This window comes from Balaenoptera physalus (genome assembly GCF_965194825.1).
Source record: "Balaenoptera physalus genome assembly, chromosome: 2".
Taxonomy (NCBI): Eukaryota; Metazoa; Chordata; class Mammalia; order Artiodactyla; family Balaenopteridae; genus Balaenoptera; species Balaenoptera physalus.
In genome coordinates, this window is record NC_138883.1 from 99,302,654 (window position 1) to 99,327,830 (window position 25,177).

Genomic DNA, 25,177 nt, shown 5'->3' on the forward strand with positions numbered 1-25,177 from the left:
GAAACAGCAGTCAGTTTACCTTCTGGGAATTAAACTAGTAAAATAGACACTTGATGAATGAGATTTGCTCCTGCAGACCTTAGGCATATGACATGCACGAGTCAAAAGACATATCCAAGTTCTCATCCACTATTCTAGCATATAATTTCCACTATAAAATACAAATCCTATTGTGAAAGAAAAGCAACAAAGCCACATTAAGATGGGAATGCTTGGCAGTCAGCTGGGCTCACTCACTGGGCTTTATTTACCCCAACCTTAAAATACGTAATAGAAGTGTGGTTCTGTCTCCCACTTTAGGAGACTAAGACCCTATCACTTTCAACTTCAGTTGTGAATGTTAAAAAAAATTCATCATATTGATATAATTGTCCTTATAAAACATGACTTCCTGAGAATTCCCTGGTGGTCCAGTGGTTAGGACTCCGAGCTTCCACTGCAGGGGGCACAGATTGGAATCTAAGGTCCCACATGCCACACGGCATAGCCAAAAGAAAAAAACCATGACTTCTTTCAAGTTAAGAACATGAAAAACAGATTTGGAAAAATCTAAAAACAATTAGACTAAATGAGAAAAGGAAAGAAAGGGGGAAAAAAAGCTGCAGCCTAATCACTGGTTTTAACATCTGCAGAAGAAAGCATAAACAAAAGTAGCTGGCCTAAGGAGAGAAATCCAAAATTTAGAAATTTTTCAGTGTATATCAGCCTTGACCAAGGGTGATAGTACCTCGATGGTCTGAAAGCAGGAACTGCATTAGCTTCTTAGAGCTCAATGAATGAATATCCTGGGGCTCTGACTCCATGCCCATCAAGGAATCCTCTGCTAAAATTCCACCTCCCCGTTCACCCTCATGCCCTGTAGCTTTGCTACTGTGAGACTGCTGAGCAGTGAACTGCCATCATATTTATCATTATAAATTAAAGAATTGTCATTCTAATTTAAATATTCATTTCTTGGGTGTTTTGTTAGTATGACTCAGTTCTCAAAAGGTTGACAAACTCTGGCCTCTCAGTTCTCAAAAGGTTGACAAACTCTGATAAAATTGAAATCTAGTCTTTTTTTTTTTTAATTTATTTTATTTATTTATGGCTGTGTTGGGTCTTCGTTTCTGTGCTAGGGCTTTCTTCTAGTTGTGGCAAGCGGGGGCCACCCCTCATCGCGGTGCGCGGGCCTCTCACCATCGCGGCCTCTCTTGTTGCGGAGCACAGGCTCCAGACACGCAGGCTCAGTAATTGTGGCTCACGGGCCCAGCCGCTCCGCGGCATGTGGGATCCTCCCAGACCAGGGCTCGAACCCGTGTCCCCTGCACCGGCAGGCAGACTCTGAACCACTGCGTCACCAGGGAAGCCCAAAATCTAGTCTTTAAACCCAAAAAGCTGAGGCTCATATGCTGGTCCCCCCACCTCCACCCCTGCAGCTTTGAGGCAAAGCTTAGCAGCCAATTGGCCTTTCTTAAAAAATGACACATTCTTTTGCCTCTAACTACATACATACACATGAGATAAAATAAAGTCTTATTTAAAGTCCTTATTAATGTTACTTTAAGTCTTCATAATATCATTAAAATAACGGAAAATGTTAACATATAAATAGAAATCAGCTAAAATTTGACTTAGAAACCCCACTTCTGGAAATATATCCCATTAAATAACACTAAATATTAAAAAAAAAAAAAACTTTAGGTTCATTAGTTGTGTTAGTCCTAAAGTGAAGCATAAAAAACAATCCATATATTAAGCCATAGGAAAATAATTCATATCAGTATAGTATATACACAGTATAGAGCATGATGCAGCCATTAAAAAGAAATAGACATTATTATGAAAATATGTTTACATAAAAAAATACTACATTATATATACGCATATAAATGCCACAGTTGCAACCTGAGGAGGGGATAACTTGGAGGTGTAGATGACAGAAGAATGGAAGAATCCCTTAAAGAAAGCAGATTAAATTGCTCTGTCATGTTTAGAACTGAAAAATAATCAAACTCATGCAAATTTCTGTGACGCTGGTTAACGTGGCTTGAGAAGATGAATGTAAACTCCATCACTGTGTGTTAACTGAGGCCTGGAATCCTAAAGAGCTAGTGATCCTAGAGATGCTGAGTATACCAAAAGAATTGCCCAAACAACGATCCAGTTTTTCTGATGTTTTTTGGTTTACTTGTAATCAGCATTTTAAAAAGAGGTCAAATACCCACGTGAAAAAAAAATCGATCCAGACCACAGAATATAATTTTCCCCCCTTTTCATTGAAAACCATCTAGAATTCAAGGATTAATATAAAACTTGTTCAGTCTTGATAAGCCAGGACCTGTCTTATCAAAAAAAGAATGCTATAGTCATTCAAAAATAATAATCACTCAAAAAATTATCCCGATTCAGCCAAGATCGCTTGGTAGGTACGTCTGGTAGATTCGATCATCTCTGAGTTCTTATATTTGTGCTGATATTTAATGGCCACATATTTATGAAAGCACATTACTTCTTACTCAGGGTTGATAATGTTCTTCGTGAGCAGCAGCTTGATTTGAACTTACCTTACATGAAGACTCCACCTGCAGACCAGGGCAAGGTATTGGCCCAAACTGGTAGGAGCTGGAGGACCTCTGTTCTACACTTTTGTGCTTATGTGTCTCTGAGGCAACTGGAAGTACAGATTCAGGCTTTAGAAGATGTGAATCATCACAACAATTAAGAATAATCCTTGCTCTTTCTCCCGTTTCATGTCTTTCCAAAGTGCCTGGAAAACAAGATTAGAAATAAAAATTTGTGCAAAATATTTACCCCCACAGAATGAAAAGAAGAAACCACTTGTAACACAAAATCACAATTCTTTAAGTTATCATGCCTTACTATCTCCTTGAAACCAAAAAACAGCCTGGAGCTTCCTCTAAATTATTCAAATCATCATTTCACAAAGGCTGAAATTATAGACTTGAAAAGCTCATCTTCCTCTCTGTGCTTTTTCATCCACTGAAATCAACAGGGCCTTCAATAGTCGTTAACAGGAAAATCTCATACTTATTATACAGTATGCAAGTGATCAATAACAAACAACTATGGAATATTTTAGTGCTGTCCCCTAGTGTTCCAACTCACAAACAACAGAGAATCCACAGTGCTTTGCTTGGGTTCCCAACCTTAAAATGTTTCTATTGGTAATACAGCATTTACATGAATAGGGGAAATAAGAACAGAGATACCCAAGTACCCTCAGCTTCAGGAATGCAGGGCACTCTAGGGTTTTGTTGCTGGTGGTGGTATTGCTGATATTGTTGCTGTTATATATTTTGGCTTTTATTTCTTATTTTATTCGGAGAGAAAAAAATTATTTTGCCCTCTTCTCTGCCATTCTTGCAGTTTCAGAATTTCAAAGTACTGACAAGTTCAATTTACAGTTAAAAGGAACAAGTATAAAATAGAGCAAAAGTATCAGAAAACAACTCACAGAGAGTGTTTTTATAAAATACAATGTTATGACACTCAGTGAAATCTTGGTAAATATCAATTAAACATGACCACTGTCTCATCTCAGTTATGAGTTCATTTGTATTATTCATACTGTATTAAATATATACTCTATATCCTACTAAATAAAACAGCTAAGGAAAATTAACTTGACATAGAATCTAAACACAGAATTTTATTTCTTATTATTCCTTTCCTGCCAATGAAAAAAGAAGCAGTTGTACTATTTGCTAAGAAGGAAAAAGATCATTCTTACTGACAGTATTAAGAAAAAAACTATTTAAAGTAATTACAATAAGAAAATAGAAAGAATGCTTCTATACCCCTATGTCTTTAGATAGATTTGAAGATTATGACTATGCAATCCTTACTCATTTCTCCTTCTCTCTTCCATATCTTTCCTTTTCAGCAATAAGCTACCTTTAGTCGGTGCTTTGGATACTGAATCACTAATAGCTACTATGCTAAAATATTGGGGAGAAATTTAGTCTCTGGTCTCTTAACAGTGACATCTTTTCATGATAACATATCTACATTCATAAATTAACATCTTTAACATATAAATCTTATAAATGCTACTTCTCTAAGCTTTCCTTTTCCATCAAGATTGATATATCTTCAACAAGTAAACTGGGCAACAACATCAAGAAAATCCTCTCTCTTAAGGACGACAATAGAAGAGCTTCTCAAACCAAAGATAACAGTAATTACTACAGTTATTACTTCTTCCTGAAAATAATTGTATTCCAGAACTTGTGTCTGCAACATCTAAAATTCACTGTCTTTGTGAGGAGTCTCTATGAATACGGTGTCACAATGGGTATTTTCTTCTCATAGGTTTTCTGTGGCTACTCAAACTGTAATACAGAGTAAACAAGAATGACTCGAGCCTGGTCCCCCTGGAGCGACTTAAAATCTAATGGTAATGCAGAGGCAACAGACATCTGAAAAGTAATTTGTTATATAATATTTAAGGTAACACATAAGTTATTTCCACTCCAAACTAAAAACCTCCCATTCTCACAAATATTGAGCACTTGTTTTTGTAAGCAGTAGTTCCCATATTGACTAATTATTAAATACTTAAAATAATTAGATCATTTTGTTTCAAAGAACTAGTTGAAGCACAAATGTGATAAGGGGGAGTGGTTACAGTGAGTCAGTTTCTTTAAAAGTTACCATAGACAAATAAGTAAATTGCATTTTTTTCTCCAAATGGCTGCAAAAATTTTATTTGCTTAATTATAATGACATTCTTCAAGGCATATCTACTCTCTTTTTTCCTTTTTTATTGAAGTATAGTTGATGTACAATATTATGTAAGTTACAGGTGTACAATATAGTGATTCACAATTTTTAAAGATTATACTCAATTTATACTTATTATGAAATATTGGCTATAATCCCTGGGCTGTACAATAAATATCTGTAGCTTATTTTATACCTAATAGTTTGTACCTCTTAATCCCCTACTCCTACACTGCCTCCTCCTCCTTACCTCTCCTCACTGGTAACCACTAGTTTGTTCTCTGTATCTGTGAGTTTGCTTCTTTTTTGTTATATTCACTAGTTTGTTGTATTTTTTAGATTCCACATATAAGTGATATCATACAGTATTTGTCTTTTTTTAAAATTTTTATTTATTATTTATTTATTATTTATTTTTGGCTGTGTTAGGTCTTTGTTTCTGTGCAAGGGCTTTCTCTAGTTGCGGCAAGCGGGGGCCACTCTTCATCGTGATGCGCAGTCCTCTCACTATCGCAGCCTCTCTTGTTGCGGAGCACAGGCTCCAGACGCGCAGGCTTGGTAGTTGTGGCTCACAGGCCTAGTTGCTCCACGGCATGTGGGATCTTCCCAGACCAGGGCTCGAACCTGTGTCCCCTGCATTGGCAGGCAGATTCTCAACCACTGCGCCACCAGGGAAGCCCCAGTATTTGTCTTTGTCTGACTTATTTCACTTAGCATAATACCCTCCAAGTCCATCTATGTTGTGGCAAATGGCAAAATTTCATTCTTTTTTATGGCTGAGTAGTATTTCATTGTATGTATATACCATACCTTCTTTATCCATTCATCTGTCAATGGACACTTAGGTTGCTTCCATATATTGGCAGTTGTAAATAATGCTGCTATGGACACAGGGGAGCATGTGTCTCTTCGAATTATTGTTTTTGTTTTTCTCAGATATATACCCAGGAGTGGAATTGTTGGATCATATGGTAGTTCTATTTTTAGTTTTTGAGGAACCTCCATACTATTTTCCACAGAGGCTGCACCAAGTTACAATCCCACCAACAGTGCAGGAGGGTTCCCTTTCCTCCACATCCTTGCCAACATTTCTTATTTGTGTTCTTTTTGATGATAGGCATTCTGACAGGTGTGAGGTGATATCTCATTGTGGTTTTGATTTGCATTTCTCTGATGATTAGTGATGTTGAGCGTCCTTTAATGTGCATAGCCATCTGCATGTCCTCTTTGGAAAAATGTCTATTCAGTTCTTCTGCCCATTTTCTAATCCAGTTGTGTTTTTTTTGATGTTGAGTTGTATGCTATTTATATACGTTGGATGTTAACCCCTTTTCAGTCATATTATTTGTAAATATTTTCTCCCATTCAGTAGGTTTTCTTTTTGTTGTGTTGATAGTTTCCTTTGCTGTAAAAGCTTTTAAGTTTAATTAGGTTGTATTTGTTTATTCTTGCTTTTATTTCCATTGTGTTAGGAGACAGATCCAAAAAAATATTGCTATGATTTATGTCAAAGAGTCCTAGCCACAACAATCAGAGAAGAAAAAGAAATAAAAGGAATCCTAATTAGAAAGGAAGAAGTAAAACTGTCACTATTTACAGGTGACATGGTACTATACATAGAAAATCCTAAAGATGCCACCAGAAAACTACTAAAGCTCATCAATGAATTTAGTAAAGTTGTAGGATACAAAATTAATATACAGAAATCTTGCATTTCTATACACTAACAATGAACTATCAGAAAGAGAAATTAAGGAAACAATCCCATTTATCATCACGTCAAAAAGAATAACATACCCAGGAATAAACCTGCCTAAGGAGGTAAAAGACCTGTATTCAGAAAACTATGACACTGATGAAAGAAACTGAAGATGACACAAACATATGGAAAGATATACCTTATTCTTGGATTGGAAGAATATTGTTAAAATGACCATACTCCCCAAGGCAATCCACAGATTCAATGCAATCCCTATCAAAATACCAATGGCATTTTTCACAGAACTAGAACAAATAATTTTAAAATTTGTATGGAAACACAAAAGATCCAAAATAGCCAAAACAATCTTGAGAAACAAGAATAGAGCTGGAGCAATCATGCCCCCTGACTTCAGACTATACTAAAAAGTTAAAGTCATCAAAACTGGCATAAAAATAGACACGTAGATCAATGGAATGGAATAGAGAACCCAGAAATATACCCATGCATTTATAGTCAATTAATCTATGACAAAGGAGGCAAGAATATACAATGGAGAAAAGACAGTCTCTTCAATAAGCAGTGCTGGGAAAACTGGACAGCTACATGTAAAAGAATGAAATTGGAACATTCTCTAACACCATATATAAAAATATACTCAAAATGGATTTAAAGACCTAAATGTAAGACCAGAAACCATAAATTGCATTTTGAAAATAATAAGTTGATTTTCTAATAAGTTCAACACAACAGCTTTTGTCAAAACCCTGACAGCGGATAGATAGGGATTCCCATGTATGCCAGTTATCAATTTATTGTATCTTAGCTCCAAATTCACCCTTTACTGCCTGCTCTGAAAATGGATATGGGCTTTTAAAATATTTTTCCTTTAACAGCTGGTGCAATGTTAACCTTTGTGGATAAAAGGTGCTGGAAGGACCTAGTAGAAGAAAGGGTTTTTCTTCTCAGATCTGGTGTCTTCCCCAGTACCAGGCTCCTGCAGTGCAAGTAAGCTAGCAGCACCCAGCAGACGGCAGCTTCCCTTGGCACACTCTCTGGATGGTTTTGTAACAGAGTGCCTCCAGTAAGGCATCTCCCTGTGAACTGCTTTCCCTAGTCCTCTAGAGGGCATATTTCTGGCAAGTTATACCACACCACAGCAGCTCCGCTACCATCCAGTGACCACAGCTATAACCTCTCCAGCAAGGTCAGGATCTTAGCCCTGGGGTTGGGGAGGGCTCTTCCTTGGGCAGCTATCTCAGCTCTAGGGTAATGACTGCTTCTTAAATCTGCTACTCCTATACTCTTTAGTTTTCTTTAGTTCTTATTAGCCTGTCCCTCCCACTGAAATTCTTTATGCTGGTTACTAATTTTTTAATTTTAAATGATCTCTGTTCAAATTACTATGTCATTTCTCTCTCTTGATTATATCCTGATTAATATTAACATGTCACAATAAATCACTTCTGATGCAGAATGTTCCTTTAAATATATTCCTGAAATTATGGAATTTACATAACTTCAGAGATATACTTAAATTGTTAGAGAGGGTCAATAGCAAGAACAGTATTCCTAATGTAAATAGTAACCTAGGCGGCAGGGCAGACCCCAAGGAGGTCCAACACAGGATGTCTTTTTCAACTCTAATAAGCTGCCTTTGGCAAGAGGCAGAATAGTCACTACTGCCTGATATTAAAGAAATATCAGAAACTGAAGGCTTACAAAACTGCTTAATTCAACTTCTAATTTCAGGGGATCTTTTCCTTTCCAAAGTGAACTCAATGATAATTAGGTTTTTTTTTTTTCTTTTGCACTGTACTACATCAAGAATATGATTGAACTCACACCTACTCTTCATTTGGGTCAATCTGAACATGATAAGGAAATATGCAGAGACATATGTGAGTTAAATATTATTGAAAGTGACAATACCATTTCCTCCCTCATAGTAGATGTTGTGCAAAAAATACCATAAAATCTACCCCAAGTAAAATATTCATTGTATAAAATATCATTAAAAAATCATAAATATCTTGCATTTTTTATATGAGGTTTTATACAATTTGTTTTAATCCTAACTATACAATAGTACATTAAAGAATGGAAACAACCATAAGAGAGCTTAGAACAATTAACATGCTATGGGAAAATGAAGGAAAGATGGCACTGGCAAGTATTCCAAGCAGTTTTCATGGATCCAAAATTACGTATTCCTCAACAAGCCAGTGCACAGAAACATAAGAAGCAGCCAAGATCCTCCTTGCAGAGCCTAGGTCCATATTGACAATATTTCCATTTGTATATCCTGCTTTCATCACTAATCCAAGCACCCCACAGCATCCCTAATCACATTTTCTTTTTTTACACCAGAACTTTCTCTATGGCCCCCTTTGGAACCGTGTGCCTAGCTGTGGTCCTCTCTACCACCAAGGCTGACAGCCCTGAGACATCACTGCATGGTGGGTAAGAGCAAACTCAGCACCAGCCTGCCTTGCACTTGAATCTTGGTTTTACCCTTACCTGTTGTGTGGTCTTGGGCAAGTCATTTGATTTCTGTGCCTCAGTTTCCTCATCTGTGCAATGGTGATATTAATCCTTCTTACCTCACAGGGTTACTATGAGAATTAGATTGAGTAGATATGTAAAACGTCTTAGAATAGGTTCTGGCACACAGTGGGTGCTGTGCCATATGACAGTCCTCCTCTGACGTCAGTGGGTTCTCAGCCCCTCGTGAGCAGTTTAGCTCTGTGGCTCTGGGATCTGCCTGACACCAGGCCAGAGCTCACTGAGCATAAGATCAGTGTGGTCCCCCTGCCTCCTACCTGAGACTCGAAACTCCTCCTTGCCTCTCAGCGTAGGTTATAATCAAAATCAGAGTAGGATTATACGTTTGCCTTACTTTTTAATCCTCCTCAGTAAACCAGGCTGGAGTCTGGCCTAAATTAAAGGCTAGATAAATACTTCTTAATGGATTATATGACATCAGCAACCTGGCTAATGATTTTTCACGGTGGCTACACTTGGGATTAAATCCAAACTCCTTGACCCACAAGTCATATTCTCACCCCTGCTTCCTCCCATGTCATCCTCCCCTTGTTCACAAATAAGATTTTTTTTTTTTTTGAAAAAACATCTTTGAAAATAAATTCTCTCCTGCTAGCTCCATCTTTCTCCTTAAGAATTAGCTTAAAACCTCACCTCCTCAGAGAGGCTTTTCTAAAGTAAATTCTCCTCTGATGCATTGTTTTCTATCTCAGCTTCTTTACTTTGCAGAACTTAACACATTTGTAATTGCTGTATTTTATTTGCTTACTTAAATGCAGAGCTGTCTCTCTACTAGATGCTAAATTCTTTTTGGCAAGTATGTATTCTGTGAGCTTGGTACAAAGCAGAGCTCAATATGTGCTCACTGAATGAATAAACCAAATTTTACCCTTTTCTTGTAGCCGTGGAAGGAGGTGGCTATGAAAGCACCAGAGCATGCCAAGGTCTCAGAAGAAAACACCAGATTATACCCATTATAAACTTCAACCCTAGAGCCCAGGAGGAGCCAACACTGGGAAAAGCAGCATTCACATGCCTGACACCTGTCCCAGGTCTCAGCAGTGTGGCCAGGTCCTTCCTGATGTCCCAAGAATCTGGAACTGGAAACACAAGTAAGTCTCTGAATGACATATTTTAATTTGACCTGTGGAGTAGCCGCTTGCTAGCGACCTAAACGGTCCTAATAAAGAGGGCACAGAGGAGATGTTTCTGTTTCCATCCGAACAGACATGAAAAGTTAACAAGTACAGTTCCAGACAGCAATCAGAGCAGAGAGACAAAGGCTGAAGCATTATCAGCAGATGATAGAGGATTAAATCCCAATGAAAGAATGTCATTTTCAAGAGAGTTTGGAGGGAGATTTGTCAGGAGACCAGCCAAAAACCTTTAGCAGTTTCTGCACATAGAGAGGAAAGGAAAGAAGGAAAATTCAGAAACTGTTGTAAATCAGTATGTTGCTAAAATACAGCCATATTTTAAGTGCATTGGGATTGTCAATATTTGTAAGGCATCTATAGCTTTTTTGTTTTGTTTTTAAATAGGGCAAATCATCACTTTGTAATGTGCCTGTAATGAAATCTGATTTTGAAGTATCAAGATATTTTAAAACAAGACATGTACTAGGAAGGATGCTGCCTTCAATTGTGATAGAAGAACAAGGCAGAGGGTAAAGAGAATGCATTTAGATGATAAAATATCCCTGATATGTCATAGACTTGAATATCTACATAAAGAAAAGGAAGAAGGAGTAGTAATATTCTACACTTTGATTCCCTTCCACATGATTAGAAGTTGCTCCCTTGATTTTATTTCTCTTATAATCTTCCCATATTTTAAATACTTGCTATCTTCTATCTAAACATTTTTTCAACTCCCACTAATATGTGCTTTCCAAAATCAACAAAATTATCACAGCCTGCTACCAATTAATGAATAGCTTTAAATTACATATTTAAAAGCCCCAGCCAGGTAAACTTTGCTCTACAACTTAACATCTAGATCAACTAAGTCTGTAGGAAAAGCAATTGCTATAATCTCATAATGGACAGAAATGGTTAATAAAGAAAACATAATCACGTGGTGAATACATCTGCAAATAATGAGTAAATTAAGATTCAAAAACAATATGCAGATGGGTCAACTTTTTATCACATTGTACAGAAACATTTATTTACTTAAAAATTATATGTAAATAAATTTGAGACAGTAATTGATTTATTATAACTCATGGTGTTTTTCCTCAGAAGAACATTGTAGAAATAGCATTACTACAGAAACATAAAATCCTCCCAGCACAGTAAAATCACATATATTATAAACCAACAAATTTTAAACAATTTGTTTAACCAAAAATTTTTTTTCAAGTAAATATTGTGCTTATTATGGGATTGTGAAAAAATCAGAATTTGGTAAATAATTCCTATTATGTGATTAGTAATTAATATAAATTGTACTTATATGACTAAAGCTTAACATTAAGAACATGTGAGTGGACACATCATATAGTTAGTCTTTTTTCTACATCAGGTAGGCATTTTCTAACTGAATCCACCACAATATTGGGCAGTAATTAAGAGGACAGTTATATTTCAAAGTGACTCTCTCTAAAAGAGAATAGGCCAAAATAATGGCCTCGCTACCAAATTTTGTAGTCAGATTAATAAAATCACCTTTCAACAAAACAGCTGACTGACAGCTGTAATCAAATTCCACATATCAAGGAATCTGACCACTGGGTCTGTTGTAAGGTTTACCATTTATCTTCAGTTACACATGAAGTTCATTGCCTTGCTCGCAGAAGTGTATGGAGATCGACCTGGTGCCCCCTTCCTAACAAAACCATTTCACAGTTACTGCATCTTACTCCAGAAAATGTATAACTGATGGGGGTTCTGACCAGGGATAGGGGACCCTGGAGGTATCAAACTTAGCTAACTAGAAAATAAGGGAAAAGTGGGGATAGATGATGGATCTGAAAACATTAAACGAGGCATAAAGACATGTACCTTCACTCCTAAATGTATTTGAATATAATAAATTCAGCTGTAAAATAGATTGCCAAGGAGGCAGCTCATTTTGCTCTATATAAAAGTCCTAATATGATAAACTCACGATTGGCTTCATGTCAACCTTCTGTACCTTAAGGGTATGTAGAATACATTTTCACAAAGTCTCTGACCACCACGACCTTAACCCCAGCTCTGCCACTGCCTCTGGCGCATTCAAAGAAACACTGGGATTTATCAGCTGGGCCACCCCAACACTCACATCTGATCACTGACCTCCAGAAAAACTGAATAAAGGAGTGGGGATGGGGTGGGGTGAAAGAAAAAAAAGGACCAAAATACATCGAGGTCTAAAGTTGTTGAGGTATAAGGATTACAAATAATGCATTAATTTTAAACAAATTTGAAAGTAGAGTTTTTTGGATAAGGTATTTACTTATTAAATATTCCTTCTTTTTAAACATGTGCTAACACCATAGAAGCTACTATGAATAAATTTCAATTTTTAACCTCATTCTAAGACTTCTTATAATTTTAAAACAAATTTAAGAAGTGAATGTTTATGGAAAAGTATTTCTATATTATGATACAAAAAATATATTTAATTAAGTTTATAATTACCTATTATATACAAAACATTAAAATTGTACTGCCTCTAAGTATTGTAAAATGCCATTCACTCTGTATTTTTGATTCTTTTACACCAGACATGCTTATTTTTTACTTTTAAAATATTTCAAAAATAGACTTTTTTCCCTCATTTTCTTGGTTGAAGGTTAAGTTACTTAGGCGATACAATATCCCTAGAGATTTGACTCTATCATTTATTCACTTCTGTTGTCAGTTAATTTAATTAGGTAAATAACTTGCTGAGTTGTCTAGAATTTTTCCTGGAAAAAGGAAGACTACTGGACAAGGAAAAATCAGGGAACAGTCTCCTGAATAAAGATGCTGGCTGGGTGAGGGGTGAAGTCATATGGAAAGTCACTTTTTTGCTGGAGGGATATGATGGTCATGGGAGGACAAAACCCTTTTGATTGCAATCAATTTCCCCTTGGTACATGGCAGTGGTTTCCTTTAGGCAAAGAATGGGTGACCAAAGCTCCAGCAGGCATGTCAGCACCAATTCTCAGTGTACCTTCACTATAATCCTGGCACCCCAGTGCCACTTGTACAATTTCATGCCATGTTTCTGTACCCAGTTACCCAAAAAGCTTCTCCTATTTCTTCATTCTTCCATTCCATGGGTTCATTTACCCATGGGGACCTCGAGACACTAACCTACCTGAACACCAATATGATAGGTAGAATTCTACGAATAACCCCCAATAACCCTCAGCTTTATGTGATTCCTTCCCCTGTGAATATGATGATAGCACTTCAGTGATTATGTTGTTACATGGCAAAAAGTAACACTGCAGATATAATTAAGGTTTCTAATTTGCTGACCTTAAAATACGGAGATTATTCAGGTGGGCCAGGCCAAATTAGCAAGAGTTTTCTCCAGCTGGTGGAAGAGGGGGACCTCAGAGAGATTTAAAGCATAAGAAGGATGCAAGGTGCCATTGGTGGCTTTGAAGATAGAGGAAGTCACAAAGAAGAATCAGGGAGTGGCCTGGAGGAGCTGAGAGTGACAGCACCAACAGCCAGCAAGGACCTCAGACCTACAACCATAAAGAACTAAATTCTGCCCAGGACTGAATGAGCTTGGAATTGAATTCTTTCTCAAAGCCTCCAGTTCAGAGCCCAGTTAGCTGAACCTTGAATTCGACCTTGTGAAACCCTAAGCAGAGAACCTAGTTGAGCTCACCTGGACTGACTTACAGAACTGTGAGTTAATAAATGGGTATTGTTTTAAGTTGCTAAATTTGTGGTGATCTGTTACGCAGCAATAGGAAACTAATGCAGGTAGGACTTGTGGCAGTACTTTTACTTTGGACCACAGATTTAGACCTCAAGTTTTGTTGTTGTTGTTGTTTTCACTATTTTACATGTGAAAGTCCTGCTTCTTAAGCAAAATAAATAACTAAATACATACATGCATAGTCATAAAAACAAATAAACGTGAAGGCTGGCTAGACATTCCATACTTTTTAATAATCCCCTTCTCCTACGTTCACACTCTGAGTATTAGAAACCATGAGGAGATTCACTAAATAGCTGGGATTGAGCAATAATATACCACATCAAAAAAATGGCTTTTAAAGCTCTGAATTATGTCAGAACGAATTACATGTAAGATATGTTTTTTTCTCCTCCTTTTTAACATCATCATCATCATCAAAACTGCTATTAGCTACCATTAATTAACTACATGTTAATCTTTGCTTAGCACTTAATACACATCTTATTTAATTCTTACTGCAGGAAGGTACAAAAAAAACAGAGGTTCAGAAAGGATAAGTTTCAGGGTATTTGTGTGTACTGTGGTTGAGGAAGTGGTTAGGGAAGGTATTTTGACTGAAAGCTAGGAAAAGGCAAGAAGAATGCTGTGCACTAGGGTACATTTCCACCACAGACCTTGAGGATTGGCATCTTCAGGGCTAAGTTTAAAGTAAATCATGTTTGGTTGGCAATAAGAAGAAGAGAACTAAAGAAAGTGTTTGACTGGCAAGATAGTCAGGAACATTTTCAACGGGTCATGTAAAAGATGATAAAGATTCCAATCCATCTGGCCCTAAAGTATATTTTTAAATGTTTTTGGTACTTCTGAAGTATACTATATAATTCCATGTTTTACTGGAGGCTTACAAAATAAATGTAGAACATAGCTTATCTTTCAAGTGATCCAAGTTCACCACTAGACACTGTTGACAATATTGAGGTTAAGAAGCAGTAATGCCCTTTGGAATTACTGATCAGGACTTTCATGGAATGGCTATTTAGTTTACTTATATAGCCAGTGGTCTTTGGTGTGTTCTTAACTCTATAGAACCATTTCCTTTTTCTTATTCTTTAACCAGAGCATTTTATCCTATTCTTCTCACCACCATCACTGTTTCTATAGTTTATAATCCACTGCCACTTCCTCTAAGTGATTTGTATGTAGTTACATATGGCATCAACCATTGTCCTACCCAGTTCTGAATTAGAAAATATTAATGAAGCATTATTCAGCCTTAAAAAGAGAGGATATTCTGACATATGCTACAACATGGATGAACCTTGGTGACGTTGTGCTAAGTGAGATAAGCCAGTCACAAAAGGACAAATACTGTACTGATTCCATTTATATGAGGTACCTAGAATAGTCAGATTCAAATTCATAGAGACAGAAAGTAGACTGGTGTTTGCAAAGGGCTGAGGGGAGGGAGGAATGAAGACTTTTTAAAAATAGGTACAAAGTTTCATTTTGGGAAGATGAAAATGTTCCCAAGATGGTGAGGATGGTTGCACGACAATGTAAATGTGTTTAATTCCCCAGAACTATGCACTGAAAAATAGTTAAAATGGTAAAATTTCTGTTATGTATATCTTACCATACAAAAAAAGCATCTGTGTTGGTAAAATAGCCCAAGGAAAATACAAACAAAAGGAGAAGGACACTGAGAACAGACTCAGGAAACAATAGAGCAAGAGTATACAGAAGTAGGACAACCTGGAAAGAGGGGCTATTGGCCATCAGGAGAAGGCAGTATCATGTGAGCCTGAGGGTGGAGAGAGAAGAGAAGGACACTGATGACAGAGTGACTGCACACAAGTCAAGTACTTGCCATCCAGAGAATGACAACTGGACTTGGCAACGAGGTGACCTCAAGAACAGTTCCATTAGAATAGTGGAGGCAGAAGCCAGATTAAAATGTGTTAAATAAATGGGAGGCAAGAAAACAAAGACACAGAGATACATGGCACTTTGTAGAAAGCTATCAATTACTTTGGGGAGAAAGCAGAGAAAGATAACAGAAGCCCATAATTCCTTATTCAAAACATTTGAGGGATTTCCCTGGTGGCACAGTGGTTAAGAATCTGCCTGCCAATGCAGGGGACATGGGTTCAAGCCCTGGTCCGGGAAGATCCCACATGCCACAGAGTAATGAAGCTGGTGTGCCACAACTACTGAGCCTGCGCTCTAGAGCCCGTGAGGCACAACTACTGAGCCCGCGTGCCACAACTAATGAAGCCCACGCACCTATAGCCCGTGCTCCTCAACAAGAGAAGCCACCGCAACGAGAAGCCCACACACTGCAACGAAGAGTAGCTGCCGCTCGCCGCAACTAGAGAAAGCCCGCGCACAGCAATGAAGACCCAACGCAGCCAAAATAAAAAATAAATAAATAAATTTATTTAAAAACAAACATTTGGGACCATAGTGTTTTAGAATTCAGGATTTTTCAGATTTTGCAGAAAAAAGATAATGCACAAATGCATATTGTAAAACAATTATAGCAGAGCCTAGAAGAGCAGACAGTACTCACACGTGTCATATATCTACAGCAAAAAAGAATACTCACACTGCGTGGAATAAATAACCTCGTGTGAATTAAGGTTTGGTTTTGTTGCCTCACCACAAACGAATCAAAAAAAAACAAAACAACTTTTGTTTTCACAGCTTTTAAATTTTAAATTGCGGCTAGAAGAACGTGGACCTTTATTCACAATAATTGATAGCCAGGAGGCCAGAACTAACGAAAAAGATATTTTCTGAAATAACTCGGTAGGGTGCTCAGTTTTCTATAGTATAGGATATTGGATCATGCATTTGACCTCTCCTTGTATCTATTCAGATAAGCTAAGTCATCTAATTCTAAACTCCCAGTTTTGCTGATTGTTTTATTTATATATTATTAGATTATAATGTATTAAAGATTCTTTTAAATCTAGTATTTAAAGAAAGCAAAACTTGCTTCATAAAAATCATTGATGAGGGATAGTTTCATTAACAGACCAAACTTGAGAAGGCAGTCATGGATGTGAAAAATGAAGATAAGAACATGTTTTTAAAATGATAGACATAAAATAAGAAACATGTAAAATGTGATAATCCTAACTAGACTTAAAATTGACGCTTCTGGAAGTAAGAAAAATGTGATGACGAAAGAAGGTTAACCTCCAGTGCAAATCTTGGGTTAAAAGTAAACTATCTTATCAAATCTTCTTATGCCAGTTATTTTCCTGGTTCTCAATTTTGACCTATCAGCATAAAGTACAATTCATTTAACTGAAGTTACAAAAACGACTTGCTATCCCCTCAAACAATGAACAAACTATAAGATGACATCCTGTGTCCCTCAGTGGAGCTTCTGTTACTCTGACTCTTCCAAGTGGCTGAAACAAGTCTGTTGTCTTCTTTGGCCTAGAGTGGATGGAATCCACCTGCATTTGAATGTGAAAGGGAAAAATAGTAGGCCAATCCAGGCCCAGGACTTTTGACAAGGCTGAGATTAGCAACCAGCGTTTTCTGTATGGCACAAAATAAAATCTGACAACATTCCCGTAGTCAAATTCCCTGCTCACCACCCAAACCAAGGACTTGACCTTTGGATTTGTTTTCACCTGATTCAACCCTGGAAACACAAAAGACCTTTCCTGTCAAATCCTAACAAGTAAGTTAATGGTGGAAGTTGGATATTATTGATACCCTCAGATGAATCAAGTGCGTTCAATATCCTTTATCTCTCAGCCAAATCAGAGAACCCACTTTCCCAGAGAATAACAATCATTACAGTCCACTGAGTCCTGCTTTTCCAATCGTTTCTGTGGCAGCTGGCTACTGTGAAGTTGTTAGGGAATTGAAAGGAGGCAGCATGGGGAGGGGCAGATGGCTCCTGTGGTTTTATTTCACCAAACATGGCAGCTGTGAAACCCACTAATGTTACAAGTGTTCATATAAAATGCTCGCAAAAGGGGCCAAGTTAAGGAAGAGCCACAGAGCCTTCCTGATGTGTTCCTCTTTTTGTTGCTATAGAAGAAGCTCCTGAGAACATTACATGCAGATTTGTAACTAACATATCCAGCCAGCACTTGATCCAAAATTTAATCACACTGCAGGAATAAGCTAAAACTGATTATTGCAAGTATTTTCTTTACTAAAATAAAACCCAGAAAGATAGCAACTGACAAGGGAAATGATAAAAGCAGTGAAGCATGGCACTTAATTGGTGAAAGTAATTTTAAGAGCAAAAAGTATTTATTTTTATGATTAGAATGAGACTGTATTGATGTTCATATTTTTTTCTGACCATACAAAATGCTCCAAAGGCAACCTACAAATACCACAATGAGAAGACTAATACATATTAAGATGCCAGGAGATTAAAAAATGGTGGAGTTGAATAATACATTAATTAAAATGTGTACACACACACACATATTCCTGTATGTGTGTTATCAGATAAAAATTAATCATATACTGTAGAATTTTAAAAGTCCATCTGGGGTATCTAAAAACAATATGGAGCCATATTCACATAAAGTATAATTTTTCAATAAAATGTAGAAAATTGTTCAAATGTTTATAACAAATGAGGATTGAGAAAGAAGCAAATCCAAATTTGGGAAAAGAAAATTATTTGGGCTTCTTTTGTTAATAGCTTTTCAATGTGATATCTGGTTTTTTTTTTTTTTAATACATTTATTTATTTACTTATTTTTGGCTGTGTTGGGTCTTCGTTTCTGTGCGAGGGCTTTCTCTAGTTGCGGCGAGCGGGGGCCACTCTTCATCGCGGTGCGCGGGCCTCTCACTATCGCGGCCTCTCTTGTTGCGGAGCACAGGCTCCAGACGCGCAGGCTCAGTAATTGTGGCTCACGGGCCCAGTTGCTCCGCGGCATGTGGGATCCTCCCAGACCAGGGCTCGAACCCGTGTCCCCTGCATTGGCAGGCAGACTCCCAACCACTGCGCCACCAGGGAAGCCCCGATATCTGGATTTTTAAAGAGCACAGCAGAAACTACCCCATGAAGATTATGTTTTTCTTGAATTTGTCTACATCCTTGGAATTTCTTTACTTTGAAAGCTTGTAAAATTATAAAATCAAATGAAGATTTATATAATTTCACCAAAGTAGAGGTTCATGTTCACTACATGGAATTACAGAAGATTCCTGTCGGGGGGGTGGGCAATACATTCACACATGTGTGTGTGTGTGTGTGTGTGTGTGTGTGTGTGTATTCACATGCATGTAAAAGGAGTCTACCGAGGCTTAATATGGAAGTAAAAGAAAATATACAGTGAGACTCATATGCCTCTCTTCAGTGATGCACTGTTAATTCTTGGATTTAATTTGGTTGAAAAATAAGGTTAAATTCTTTATTATTATTGTAATTTTGCTCTGATATTTTTCAAAAAGGCAGATACCGATTTATACTCCCCAACTGTACTGCTACCATTGAGTAATTCTGATGCATCCCACATTACAAATCATTTAGACCAACAGGGAATTCTTAACCATTTTTGTGCCATGAACCCCTTTAGCAGTGGGAATGCCAATGAACCCTTTCTCACAATTAATATTTTAAAATGTTGGAAATAAAATACACAGGATAATAAAGGATATCAATTATATTGAAATATAATCATCAAAATAATTTTTTAAAAATTTATATGCTTCTTTGTTAATGTATTAAATAGCAAGAACTAGTGGTGGGCCTAAAAGTTTACGACACTGATAAACATAAATGATACTTTGAGATACTGGCAACAACTGTAATGTGATATGAAAATTATCTGTGATGTCTATTGTTGAGAAAGTCACAGGTATTGCTAATACTGCTGTGAAATGTTCCCTGCATTCAAAATGGAAAGAAATACTTGATTTCATTTAGGGTTTAAAAAACCCTCTAAAGTCCCCCATTATACCTCCCAGGTTGTTATATCAGTAATGAAAATAATGAACTAATAATTGGATAATGCCTTATGAAAGACTTTCACAAACCAAAATAAATATAAGCATGTCTCTGTATAGATTAATATGTAAAAGGAAAAAACATTAAAATTATAATATGCTAACCATTAATGATTATCAACAAATTTTAGAATTCTACTGCTTTTAAAAATGTTTCCTTTATACTATCTGTATTTCTGCATTTTCTTATTTTTATTGAGGTGAAACTGACATAACATAAAATGAACCATTTCAAAGTGTACAATTCAGTGGCATTTAGCGCATTTACAATGTTGTGCAACCACCAACTCTCTCTAGTTTCACATGTTTTTCATCACCCCTGAAGGACAACCCCATACCCATTAAGCAATCATTCCCCATCTCCTGATAACCACTAATCTACTTTCTACCTCTATGGATTTGCTTATTCTTGATATATCATATAAAAAGAATCACAAAATATAAGATCTTTTGTGACTGGCTTCTTTCACTTGGCATAATGTTTCTGAGGTGCATCCAAGTTGTAGCTTGTATCAGTTCCTCATTTGGATAGAATGATCATTTCATTGTATGCACCATAATTTGTTTATCCCTTCATCCACTGATGAACATTTGGGTTGTTTCCACCCTTGGGCTATTATAAACAGTGCTGCTTCAAACATTCATGTACAAGTTTCTGTGTAGATATATGTTCTTATTCCTCTGGATCTATACCTAGAAGTGAAATTGCGGGTTCATGTGGTATTTCTGGTTAAATTCTGAGGAACTGCCAAACTGTTTCCTACAGTGGCTGCACCACTTCATATTCCCACTGGCAATCTATAAGGGTTCCTATGTCTCTGCATCCTTGGCAAATTTGTTATTTTCCATTTTTTTATTATAAATGTGAATGTGATGTGGTATTTCATTGTGATTTTGATTTCCATTTCCCTGATGGCTAACATGTTGATAATCTTTTCAAGTGCTTGTTGGCCATTTGCAAATCTTATTTGAAGGAATATCTATTCAAGTCTTTGTCCTTTTAAAAATTGGGTTGTTTGTCTTTTTGTTGTGTTGTAAGGGTTCTTTATACATTCTGGATATTAAACATTTATGAGATATATAATTTGCAAATAAGTTTTTCCATTCTGTAGGCTGTCTTTTCACATTCTTCATAATGTCCTTTGATGGGCAAAAGTTGTTAATTTTTATGGAGTCCCATTTATTTTTCTTTTGTTGCTCTGGTTTCTTTTTTATTAGCGCAACCGTGTGATATATATATATATATATATGTATATATATATATTTATATATATATGTATGTGGATAGATAGAAATAGATATATAGATATGTATGTATATAAATATATGTGTGTGTAATATACACACACATATATGTGGTTAATTAATAAAAATAAAGCCAGCATTCTCACACATACTAACTTCTCACATCTCTTCTGCAGCATTGTATTAAATATCATCATCATCACCATGAGGAAACTAAGGCTTTGATCAATTTAGTGATTTGCCAAAAAGTGCACAAATTAACAGTGGCAGAATTTTCTGTCTCTAAACATTGGGCAGTAACATTAGTTTGATACATTAGGAGTGAATGATGAGTCATATGGAATGATTTATGCTTACAGAAGCTAAACATTTTTAAATTTTTTTCCCAGAAGAGGTTTTATGTCTTATCCAAACTTTTTCCAAATTCCTTTTTAGCAGCCATATATTAAATTTTTTTGCATTTTTATTGAAGTATAGTTGATGTACAATATTATATAAGTTACAGATGTACAGTATAGTGACTCACAATTTTTAAAGGTTATACTTCCTTTATAGTTATTATAAAATGTTGGCTGTAGTCCCTGTGTTGAACAATAAATCGTTTAGCTTATTTTGCATATAATAGTTTTTACCTCATAATCTTCAACCCCTATGTTGCCCCTCTCCCCTTCTCTCTCCCCACTGGTAACCACTAGTTTGTTTGTTATATCTGTGAGTCTGTTTCTTTATTGTTATATTCACTAGTTTGTTGTATTTTTTAGATTCAACATATAAGTGGTATCATAAAATATTTCTCTTTCTCTAACTTATTTCACTTAGCATAATATCCTCTAAATCCATGTTTTTGCAAATGGCAAAATTTCATTCTTTTTTATAGCTGAGTAGTATTCCATTTTGTACATATTGATATATACCACATCTTCTTTATCCATTCAACTGTTCATGGACACTTAGGTTGCATGGCAACTGTAAATAATGCTGCTATGAACTTTGGGGTGCATGTATCTTTTCGAATTAGTGTTTTTGTTTTTTCAGATATATACCCAGGATTGGAATAGCTGGGTCACACAGTAGTTATATTTTTAGTCTTTTGAGAAACCTCCTTACTGTTTTCCGCAGTGGCTGTACCAATTTACATTCCCACCAACAGTGGACGAGGGTTGCCTTTTCTCCACATCCTCACCAACATTTGTTATTTGTGTTCTTTTTGATGATAGCCAGTCTGACAGGCGATATCTCATTGTGGTTTTGATGTGCATTTTCCCTGATGAATAGCAATGTTGAGCATCTTTTCATGTGCTTATTGGCCATCTGCACGTCCTCTTTGGAAAAATGTTTATTTTTTAATCAGGTTGTTTATTTGATGCTGAGTTGTATGAGCTGTTTGTATATGTTGGACGTTAACCCCCTTTTCAGTCATATCATTTGCAAATATTTTTTCCCATTCAGTAGGCTGTCTTTTTGTTTTGTTGATGGTTTCCTTTGCTGTAAAAGCTTTTAAGTTTAATTAGGTTCCATTTGTTTATTTTTGCTTTTATTTCCTTTGCTTTAGGAGACAGATCCAAAAACTATTGCTATGAATTATGTCAAAGAGAGTTCTGCTTATGTTTTCTTCTAGCATTTTATGGTTTCCGGTCTTATATTTAGGTCTTTAATCCATTTTGAGTTTATTTTTGTACATAATGTTAGAGAATTTCCTAATTTCATTCTTTTACATGTAGCTGTCCAGTTTCCCCAGTGCCACTTATCGAAGAGACTCTTTTCTCCACTGTATATTCTTGCCTCCTCTGTCATAGATTAATTGACCATAAATGTGTGGGTTTATCTCTGGGTTTCCTATCCTGATCCATTGATCTATATTTCTGTTTTTCATGCCAATACCATACTGTTTTGATTACTGTAGCTTTGTAGTATAGTCTGAAGTCAGGGAGCATGACTCCTCCAGCTCTGTTCTTCTTTCTCAAGATTGTTTTGGCTACTTGGGATCTTTTGTGTTTCCATACAAATTTTAAGATTATTTGTTCTAGTTCTGTCAAAAATGCCATTGGTGTTTTGATAGGGATTGCATTGAATCTGTAGATTGTCTTGGGTAGTATGGCCATTTTAACAATATCAATTCTTCCAATCCAAAAATAAGGTATATCTTCCCATCTGTTTGTGTCACCTTTAATTTCTTTCATCAGTGCCTTATCGTTTTCCAAGTACAGGTCTTTTACCTCCCTAGGTAGGTTTATTCCTAGGTATCTTATTCTTTTTGATGTGATGGTAAGTGGGATTGTTTCCTTAATTTCTCTTTCTGGCAGTTCATTGTTAGTGTATAGAATGCAACAGATTTCTGTACATTAATTTTGAATCCTGCAACTTTACCGAATTCATTGATGAGCTCTAGTAGTTTTCTGGTGGCATTAGGATTTTATATGTATAGTATCATGTCACCTGCAAATAGTGACAATTTTACGTCTTCCTTTCCAATTAGGATTCCTTTTATTTCTTTTTCTTCTCTGATTGTTATGGTTAGGACTTCCAATACTTTGTTGAATAAAAGTGGTGAGAGTGGACATCCTTGCCTTGTTCCTGATCTTAGAGGGAATGCTTTCAGCTCTTCACTGTTGAGTATGATATTAGCTGTGAGTTTGTCATACATGGCCTTTATTATGTTGAGGTATGTTCCCTCTATGCCAACTTTCTGGAGAGTTTTTATCATACATGGGTGTTGAATTTTGTCCAAAGCTTTTTCTCCATCTACTGAGATGATCATATGGTTTTTAGTCTTCTATTTGTTAATGTGGTATATCAAATTGACTGATTTGCAGATATTGAAAAATCCTTGCATCCCTGGGATAAATCCCACTTGATCATGGTGTATGATCCTTTTAGTGTATTGTTGGATTTGCTTTGCTAACATTTTGTTGAGGATTTTTGCATCTATGTTCATCAGTAATATGTAATTTTCCTTTTTTGAGATATCTTTGTCTGGTTTTGGTATCAGGGTGATGCTGGCCTCATAGAATGAGTTTGGGGGTGTTCCTTCCTCTGCAATTTTTTGGAATATTTTCAGAAGGATAGGTGTTAACACTTCTTTAAATGTTTGGTAGAATTCACCTATGAAGCTGGTCCTGGACTTTTGTTTGTTGGTATTTTTTAAATTACTGATTAAATTTCATTACTTGTAATTGGTCTGTTCAAATTTTCCATTTCTTCTTGGTTCATCCTGGGAGATTGTACCTTTCTAAGAATTTGTCCATTTCTTCTAGGTTGTCCATTTTATTGGCATACAGTTTTTCTTAGTAGTCTCTTATAATCTTTTGTATTTCTGTGGTGTTGGTTGTAACTTCTCCTTTTTAATTTCTGATTTTACTGATTTTGGCCCTTTCCCTTTTTTCTTAATGATTCTTGCAAAAAGTTTATCAATTTTGTTTATCTTTTCAGAGAATCAGCTTTTAGTTTCATTTATCTTTTCTATTTTTTTTTAGTCTCTTATTTATTTCTGCTCTGATCTCTATGATTTCTTTCCTTCTACTAACTTTGAGTTTTGTTTGTTCTTTCTCTACTTCCTTTAGGTGTAAGTTTAAGTTGTTTATTTGAGATTTTTCTTGTTTCCTGAGGTAAGCTTGTATGGCTATACTACCCTCTTACAACTGCTTTTGCTGCATCTTATAGGTTTTGGATCAACATGTTTTCATTTTCATTTGTCTCTAGGTATTTTTTACTTCCTCTCTGATTTCTTCAGTGATTCATTGGTTGTTTACTAGCATATTATTTACAAAAGCTAAATATTTTTAAAATTTTTAATTAAATTCAACAAATATTTGTTAATTTCTTCCCATGTGTTAGGTGTTATGCTAGCTTCTGGGAATAGAACAGTGAACATGACAGACACAGTTCTTGCCCTTATGGTGTTTTAGGCTACTGAAGTATGAAATTTTAAGTATGAAAATTATAAGTACATTGTGCTATGGGAACAAGTAACAAAACTCTCCACTACACTAACTTGCCCTCATCCCTGCCTTCAGCTAAGAGCTTAGAATACTTGTCAGTACATTTGGGCATTTTAGCATAATTCATATACCACATTCTTATATGTTGCCCTATATTTTTTCAAATTGTTTCAAAGGGATA

General features: G+C 36.1%; 1 protein-coding gene and 1 long non-coding RNA gene across 6 annotated transcripts in view; one reads left to right on the forward strand and one right to left on the reverse strand.

The window, feature by feature from the left end:
- Window positions 1-25,177, forward strand: part of LOC309654339 — a 1,078,238-nt gene that overhangs the window by 991,512 nt on the left and 61,549 nt on the right. The gene's annotated exons all lie outside the window — the stretch shown is intronic.
- WDR72 (WD repeat domain 72) overlaps window positions 1-25,177 on the reverse strand; it is a 193,288-nt gene that overhangs the window by 128,503 nt on the left and 39,608 nt on the right. For all 5 annotated transcript variants that reach the window (XM_082445137.1, XM_082445136.1, XM_082445138.1 and 2 more), the window contains one exon: window positions 2,547-2,749. In XM_082445137.1, coding sequence (XP_082301263.1) covers window positions 2,547-2,749 — 203 coding nt within the window. The remainder of the gene's footprint in view (window positions 1-2,546; window positions 2,750-25,177) is intronic.